General features: G+C 52.4%; 1 protein-coding gene across 2 annotated transcripts; it reads right to left on the bottom strand.

Moving 5' to 3' along the window:
- Positions 1-560: 560 nt before the first annotated feature.
- CDKN1A (cyclin dependent kinase inhibitor 1A) lies at positions 561-8,445 on the bottom strand. Of its 2 annotated transcripts, none has more exons than XM_031434823.2 (3): positions 8,331-8,445; positions 3,396-3,851; positions 561-2,092 (listed from the first exon to the last, which is right to left on the bottom strand). In XM_031434823.2, exons 1-3 carry the CDS (start codon positions 8,335-8,337, stop codon positions 2,043-2,045), a joined length of 513 nt encoding a protein of 170 aa, XP_031290683.1. In that variant the 5' UTR covers positions 8,338-8,445; the 3' UTR covers positions 561-2,042. The 2 variants fall into 2 exon arrangements, with proteins under 2 accessions (XP_031290683.1, XP_010992776.1); XM_010994474.3 differs by having other exon boundaries at positions 8,349-8,445.
- Positions 8,446-8,734: the final 289 nt, after the last annotated feature.

Genomic DNA, 8,734 nt, shown 5'->3' with positions numbered 1-8,734 from the left:
TTTGGTGGAAATGTATACTCATTTCTCTTGAGAAGAAACCTAAGGATAGAATTCCTGGGTCATGGGGTAGGCATGAGGGGAGGCATATTTCAAAGATGTTGCCAGAGTTTTCCAAAGTAGTTGAAATATTTCACACTTCCACCAGCAAGGTATAAGAGTTCCAGTTGCTCCATATCCTTGCCAATACTTGGCATTGTCAGTCTTTTTCATCTTAGTCGTTCTGGTAGATGTATAGTAGTATCTTATTGTGGCTTTAATTTGCAATTCCCCAGTGAGAAATGATTTGCATTTCCCTGATGAGTAACAATGTATTCTTTACTAAAAAAGACCACACAAGAAACCAGAATATTGACAGTTGCAATTTTTGCAGAGGTATGATGATTTATTGTTTTGTTTTGTTGTCGTGTGTCTGCTTTTTGCTTTGTGGTCTTTCAGTTTACTAAACTTTCTGCATTTTAAAAATTTAAATGCTTAACTTTTTAAATTATGAAGACAACCAAAAAAAAACTCTGCCTGCTTGTTCTTATAAGCAACAACGTATATTGACCACAACAGTAATATTACAAGTAAAGTCACCAGAAATATTTATTGAGCACCTGCTGTATACCCAGCACTGTGGGAGGAGCTGTGAAGGACACAGAGCAGTACAGGACTTATTCCCTGCCCTTGAGAGCTTTACAGTCTAGGTGGAGACAGAAGAACCAGGACATATGGGAGCCAGGAGAAAACAGTCCAGGCCAGGATGTTACAGGAGCTGGAAGGTGTTTGGGGTCAGAGCCACCAAGTACTTCGGTGCCTGCAGGGGCTCAACGGTCAGTGCCAGGAGAGACAACTCACAACTCCCAGGTCCATATCAGCCCACTTAGCATGCCCTATCCACAGCCTTACTCCTGCCATCTTAAAACACCTGACTCCTTGTTCAGCTGCTATTCAAAGTGCAATCAAACAGGGGAGCGGGGGGCAGATGGGGAAGGTCCTTGGATGAGTTCCAGGGACTGGTGCCACACTCTCCCTCCTGGAAAAATCTGCTCCTCACCCACAAACCCCCAACACAGGGAGATCTCCTTTCAAGGAGGCTGGTCTGACCACTTACCCCGAGATCTAAGAAGAGGGGTGGTCATTGCTTGAGCTGCCTGAGGTAGAAGTGGGAAACCTTACTTCTAGCATGCCCCTTCCCTTCCCAGTCCACTGAGTTTGGGGACAAGCACCCCAGAGCTGCCACCCAGGGCTGAGAAGGTACTAAAGGGAAAGGACATGGGGGAGGGGAGAGGAGCAGAGAGGGACTGAGAGCCCAGCTGGAAAAGAGGGGTCTGGGGCTCCTAGAAAAGTGCAGGGGAAGCCAAATATTGAGGCTGGCTCCCCTGTGGGCGGAAGAGGGGTAAGAGGAAGTGGGGTGGCTTGCTACAGGACCCTACCTTCCCCACACCTTCATGGGACAGAGGGAGTATCAAGGGTCAGGAGGGTATCAAATCCCCAGCCCAGTTCCAGGCTGTGCCCGCTTCAAGGTCACCCTGCCCAGCCTTAGAGGAGGCCAGGGGATCCCAAAGTTTTGATGATGGCCTGACTCTGCTGAGCCCTCTTCAAAGTGCTGTTTACTTCTCAAATTATAAGGAATTCAGATCTGAGAATACAGGAAAGAGGCAGAATTTTTTAACACCCATAAGATGGTGAGTGGAAGGAGCCAGGCTCCTCCAGAGAGTACCACCCATCAGGGGTGGACATGCCAGCCTCACCTTATCTCAGGGAGAACGGAAATGGAGAGCATAGGATGACGGGGGCTTAAATAATAGTCTGCATAATAAAAACACTTAGCACTCTAATAAGCCTATTTTTCTGCTATCTAATTATTTTAAATAATTCTAAAGTCAGAGGCTGGGGGCATGGGGAGGGTGGTGGCAGGTAGGTATATACATGAGGAGGAGTTTAAATTAAAACACAAATAATAATTAAGACAAACAAACTAAAGAACTAAAGCAAAAGATGCAGAAGAGGCCTGTGGTGGGCCTCTCGCTTCCAGGATGACAAAGCTTCCAGTGGCCAGGTTAGGGCTTCCTCTTGGAGAAGATCAGCCGGCGTTTGGAGTGATAGAAATCTGAGGAGAGAGAACAGAGTCAGCCAGGCCAGGGCGAAGAGGGTGCAGCAGAACCATCCATTCAAGGTAACCTGCAGAAGGGCCAGCGGGACACATTGCCAAGTACAGGGAAGAACTCTGGCAACTTCCACTGCATCTCCCAAGGGGGGCGTCCCGTCACCCTTCATAGATGTGATTGATAACAGGACCAACATCCATGGGCCTGCTTTAAACCAAGCTGCCTAATACAGTAGACACTAGCCCTATGTGGTTATTTACATTAAATAACATTAAATGAAGTGAAAAATTCAGTTCCTCGGTCATACTATCCTCATGTCAAGTACTCAGCCGCTATATGTGGCCAGTGGCACTGGACAGTTACATCTTTGCAGAGTTCTATCAGATAGCACTGCTCTGGGGATTCCATTAGATAATCCATGAACAGTGTTGGGCACAATGCCTGGGCCATATAAATGTTAGCTGTCATTATCATTATCATTATTATTATCATTATGTTGTTAGTTCTGACCCAGCTGCAGACTTGCTGTGGGATTCTTGGTGGCATCTCTCAAAGCCTGTTTCCTCACCCTTAAAATGAAGATAAGACTGGTTGGGTGCTCTAAGGATTAAATGAAATGCTCTCTATAAAGGTCTTGGTCAAGCACCTGGCATAGTTAGTGCTCAAATGTCAGAATCACTCATTCATTTTTCTCTCTAGCACCTGCTATCCTAGGTGCTGGGGATTCTGTGACGAACAAGAGAGACACAGATTCCTTTCTCATGAGACAATATCCTAGTTGGGAAGATGGACAATATCAAGATAAGAAGGTAGCTGTTGATAGTTAAAAAAAAAAAAAAAGGTGCCAAAGAGTAAAAACAGGCAGGGAAGGGGGTGCTGGAAGTGTGTATGTATGATGGGGAAGGGGAGTTAAGTTTGGGTAGGGCAGCTGGGAAATAATTTAGTTTTCTCTCCACTGCAAATTCATTGTGGAGCCTTAGGCAAATCACTCGACCTCTCTGAGGCTTGTTTCTTTGCCTATGAAAGGATGGCAAGAATGTCTTATGGTGTAAGATTGCTATAAGGACTAAACGAAATCTAGAAACTTAGCAAAGGGCCTGGCATATAATCAATGTTCCCAATAAAGATTAGATAGTTGGTCTTGGTGGCAGGCTTGCTGTGTGACCTCAAGCAAGTCACCTCCCCTCTCTGGGCTTATTTCCCCCTCTGAGTAATGAGCAAGCTTGGCCAGACTGGTCAGCCCTTGCACCATGAATTCTGGGAGTCTGGATCCCTTGCAGTATCCTTCTCTGCACTTGTCCTCACCTGTCATGCTGGTCTGCCGCCGTTTTCGGCCCTGAGAGGTGCCAGGCCCACCTGGGGACTCCTCAGGCCGCTCAGGGGAGCGAGGCACAAGGGTGCAAGACAGTGACAGGTCCACGTGGTCCTCCTGAGATGTCCCCTGCAGCAGGGCAGGCGAGGTGCTGGGCCGCTTGCCCCCTCCCAGGTCATCCCAGGCCCCCCGGGGCCCTGCAGGCAGGTAGAGCTTGGGCAGGCCAAGGCCCCGCACACGCTCCCAGGCAAAGTCACCCTCCAGCGGTGTCTCGGTGACAAAGTCGAAGTTCCATCGATCCCGGGCCTCCTGCACACAGCTGGCCATCAGTGCGTCACAGTCCCGGCTCAGTTGCTCACTGTCCACTGGGCCAAAGAGGCGACGGCACGCCTTGCTGCTGCGTGGGATCTGATGGGCATCCCTGGATGGCTCCGACATGGTGGCTGCAGCTGGGACACAAGTAAGACTCTGGTCACTTGGGGTATCAGATCCTCCCTTAGCAGGCCATGCTTTGCTGTGTAATCTCAGGTGAGGTCTTCTCACTAGAACGTGAGGTGAAAGGGTCTCTCTGGTTCCTTCCAGCTGACTTTCCCCTACTTCTCTCCCATGGGCTCTCCCAAAATGTCACCAGCAGACACTGGGGAGGGGTAGGGCTCAGCCAGCCTGGCACCCCAAGGTCACTGGCGAAGTGGGCAGCTGAAGGGTAAGCTTATGTCAACAAAAGCAAGTTTATTGCAATAGCAGGGATCAGGGTCCTGTTTACCACCATGTATTATCAGCTAAAATCAATTTGTTTTCCCCTCTGAGGTGTCCCTCATGGGTGTGAATGCCCCAAGTATGTGTGAATTGCCAGAGTCCAGCAGTTTCCCAGCCCCAGTCCTGGCCAGAAGGTCAATTCCCAAATGAATGGACAGTTCCTCCAGCCTTCTGAATCCCCCCACCTAGATGCCCATGTTGGGTAACCCTGCTCTGCAACTTAAAACATCTGGGTTCTAGTCCTAGCTCTGCTGCTTACTACCTAATCTTTAAAAAAGTCACTTAATGTCTCTGGGCCTTAGTTTCCTCATCTGTAAAAAGGAACTGCATAAAAGTCTAAAGAGCAGGGCTATAGAAGCATGCTCAAGAAATTGACCAAGGAGTCCCTCCAGGCAAGGCAGATGAAACAGAGGTGAGAGGCTGAATCTTGGTGGTTAAAAGTGAGGGCTCTGGAGCCAGGCCACCTGGGTTGGAATCCAGGCTCTGCTGGGTGACCCTGAACAAGTGGCTTAACTTCTCTGGGCTCTATTTTCCTCATCTGTAAAATGGAGACAGTAATAGTGAACATCTCAGAGAACAGATGTAAAGATAAATTGAGTTAATGTAGGTAACGTGCTTAGAGCAGCACTTGGTACATAGAAGTGCTTGGAAAACATTATTATTATTATTTCTCTCTGCCTCTGTTCTGGCTGAACCTCCTCCCCATCACTCCACCTGGGCCACCAACTCCCTTCAGACAGCAGCTGACAGGTGCTGTAGGCTGAGGGCCTTTCCCAAGGATGTCATCAGATGGGCAGCCTGGGGGTAAGGAGGAGCTGGGCAGGGCAGGGCAGGGCAATGATTTGTCCCAGGCTGAGCCACATCCTGCCAGGCACATCAGGTGATCTGAAGTCTAGACAACCTCGAAGCCCCTGCCTCATTCTGCCTGCATCCAAGAAACCCGTTTTGCAGGCAAAGAAAATTAAAGGTACCGGTCTACCCGGTTCCTCTCCTCCCACTTCAGGAGAGGGAAAACCTAGGGTGAGTTTGCCCGTGAGGAATGCTGGCACCCACCTGCCCTGCTCTGGCCTGACTCCAGGGCTGAGCGGCTGCACAACTTTGGCAGGGACTGGGTTTTCCTGGGGACAAGTCCTGCTTTGCAGGCTTTGAGGGTGAAAGCTCTGCTGAGTGACATCCTGGGGCAAGAAGCCCTGGATCAACGCCACACATAAGCCTCCCCACGCCACCTCTCACAGGGAGTGGAGCCTGCAACTCCACATCTCAGCTGATAGGGGAAGGGAGGCACTAGGTGACCTCAGACCAAGTTTAAAGGGCAGGAGTTATGAGACTTGCCCCGAAACCACACAGCTAAAAAGATCAAGGGCCACTGCCCCATAGAGAGGGGGTACACAGTGCAGTGAGCAAAGCCTATGAATAACCTTTGCTCACTCTCTTCAGCACAAGGATTGAGATTTATGTAGATATTTTTATGTATCAGAGGCTTTTCCAAGAAGTTTACAAATATTAATTTTCCTAAAAAGTGGGTATATTAGCTCTTTTTTACAAAGAGGTAACCAGGTTCAGAGAAGTTAAGTAACTTTTCCAAAGTTACACAGCTCACAAGTGGTACAGCCAGAATTTGATTCCAGGCCTGAATGCCCTGGGTTCTGTGCTGTAGTGTTGAACCCTACTTCCTCTATAATTTTGAGGTTTCTTAACCAGAGAGACCCATTGGAACCACCTGGGGAGCTTTTTCAATATGTGGATTAATAGTCTCTCCTTCCAAAGACCGATTTAATTCAAACTGAAAGAGATTTAAGCAAGCCTTTGGCAGTTCTCCAGATGGGCACGCTTGGGGTGCCAGCCAAGAGGGGGCACACAGAATGGCTGAAATAGATACTGTGGGTCTCAGTGCTTCATTGGCGCAAGGAGGAGGAGCCCACCTAGGGCTTTACCAGGGAGCTGGACATTTCCTGGCTTCTAGGAGCTGAAGACGGAACCAGAATCCAGGCAGGGACCCTCTCTACTTCTAGCACCCCTCCCCTTATGGCTTTCATAGACGCGCCATCAAAATCTGCTCTCATGACCATTACTGTAACTCCCACCTCAGAGAAAACTCAAACTCTTGTTTTACAAACAAGTAACTGAGACTAGCTCCTTCGGTTGGCCTTCGTGCCTTAGACTTCAACCACAACCATAATTTTCATTCCCAAATAAACAGTAAGTACTCAGTAAACACTGCTGAACCAATGGGGTACTCCTTTGTAGGAGCAGGGGAGCGACCTCAGGTCAGCCCTGGAGTAGCGGCGGGAAGCAATGGCTGGTGAAGCCTCATTCCGCGGGAAGGCGTGTTTGCCATTAGCGCTGGGGCCGGAAGGGGGCGCTGGTCTCCAGGAAATCACGCGCCGGGTGGGAGGTGCGTGGGCAGAGCCTGGGACAGCAGCAGGGAGTTGCGATGAGTCAGTTTCCTGCAAAATGCTCCCGGCCCGCCAAAACTTCGTTTCCACTCCGGCTGCGCGTCACCCTCGGGTGAGGAGGGGGAAGCGGGAGGGGGACCGGGGACCGCGAACACGTCACGCTGAGCCAGGCTTCCGAAACCCCCGCCACTGTTGGGAAACCGCCCTCTCTCGCGCCGTCTCTTGTGACACACATACGTGTAAACACATACACACACCCCGCACGCACAGGCGCGCAGGGATCCGGGCTCTCGACCTTATCTCCACGCCCTAAAGCAGGGGATGAGTCAGATCCCTGGAAAATAAAAATAGACGGGAGGAACGAAAACAAAACCGCTCAAAGTCCTCTCCAAAACGCGACGTGGAGGAAGGGAAGGAAGCAGAGAACTGCCTGGGCGTCCCAAAGTGCCAAATGTAATTCCAAGATTCTTTTCAGCACGAGAAGGTTCGCAAGTTTCCCCTGAGGGCCGCCGGGACACCGAGGACAAGGAGGACGCATTGTAGTCCGCGCTGGGCGGTGGCGCCCGAAGGGAGACTCTCCCTCCTGCTCCTTTCAGCCCTGACGCCCTCGGGCAGGGAATTCTGGACTAGGTTGGGGGCGCCTGGAGCCCCCGAATGCAGATGACAGAAGCCCTGAGCAGCATCGCGCCTGGAAGCCCCATCCCTCAAAGACGAGATCTCTCCCTGCCTCCCGCCCCAGCGGGGGCTGCGTGCCCCGACGCTCGGCAGAGCAGGGCTCCGCTACCCTGGAGTCCATCCGACCGACCCGAGAACAAATTAGGCCGGGGTTCTCCAGGCGGTGGTGGGAGAGAGGTAGGTCCAGCTCCTGAGCTTCCGTTAGTGACAGGCTAGCACAAGCCCACCCAGCGCGGGGGCCGCGGCTCCAGGCCCCAGAGGGCTCACCGCGGGGCGGGGACCGGACACCAGTTCCTGGATCTTCTGGTGTCTGGCTTCCCTGGGAACACTTTGTTCCCAGCCAAATAGGTCACTGTGCTGATGGGGAGACAGACGCCGCGGAGAGGCAGGGAAGGGAACTTATGGGGGAGCCACTGTCGCCCAGCCCAGGCGGAGTTCTGACCTCACCCAGCCCGTTCCCTGGGGTCTTTTTGTCACCGTGAGTCACCACCTCGCTTGCCCTTAAGGGACGTGTCCCGACAAGTTCCCAAGGGCCGGGGACACAGCAGGCGCTGACCTCAGCGCCCAGTCTATTGGCGAACACGGCGGCGTCGGTAACGCAGACCTTAGGGGTCTGGGCCTGGGTGGCATCGATTGGATCCGAGAGCAGCCCGGGATTGGATCCCAGATGAACCTGCTCGGCTCCGCGTTCCTCGCCCCTCCCGCAGCTCTCCGCGTACAGGGTTTCATTCCCACGACACCAGCAGCAGTTAGATCCTGGGGCCCTGGGCGCACTCGCGGCTGGGTCCACGCCTTCCCTCGCAGCTGAGTTTCAAGGAGAGGGAGCGTGGCGGGGATCCCTGGTACTCATGCTCCCTCTCCCCGCCGGGAGTCTGCAACACATCCCGATCCCCGTCCCAAGCGCACTTACAGACTCCGGTGTGCGCAAAACCGAGACCCACGCAAGTCATTCACCTGTGAACAAAGCACACACACGCACTGGCGACACGCATCCGCGACACACACCCAAGGAGGTGCACGGACACACACGGACACGTTCGGCTCAGCTCAGAGCCGAAGCCCGGGATCTGCTCAGAGCCAAAGCCTGGGATCCGCTCTTGCCTGCCATGGCTCCCTCACCTCCTCTGAGGGTCTCGGCGTCTCCGTGAATCCGCGCCCAGCTCGGAGTGTCTGAACTACGTACTTCGGCAGCTGCTCACACCTCAGCTGGCGCCGCCCGGCGCTGCCGGTATAAAAGGACTCGGTTTCAGGAGGCGGGCCCAGCCGCTCCGCCCACAACGCGCCCGCCCGGGACCGCCTCCCGCGGGACATCGTCCCCTCTGCTCCTGGCAGCTCTATAGATCTTCCGAGCTCAAATGCTAACCTCCCAGTGCTGCAGAAGGGCGCTTCCGTCCTCCCCACACCCCTTGTACCAGGGATTGTGCGCTTGATACATTTCCCCATGAATTGAGCCCCAAATCTAGTTGTTTTTGTTTTTGTTTTTGTTTTTGTTTTTTTTAGTTGGG

Source organism: Camelus dromedarius, chromosome 19, assembly GCF_036321535.1.
Source record: "Camelus dromedarius isolate mCamDro1 chromosome 19, mCamDro1.pat, whole genome shotgun sequence".
NCBI classification, from domain to species: Eukaryota; Metazoa; Chordata; class Mammalia; order Artiodactyla; family Camelidae; genus Camelus; species Camelus dromedarius.
This window is presented reverse-complemented; position numbering and strand designations above follow the sequence as displayed.

Excerpts from the sequence above, each read along its gene's own strand:
- CDKN1A (XM_031434823.2), bottom strand. Across the intron at positions 2,093-3,395 it reads GCGGCAGACCAGCATGACAG|ATTTCTATCACTCCAAACGC; the intron begins GTGAGGACAAGT and ends CTCTCTCCTCAG.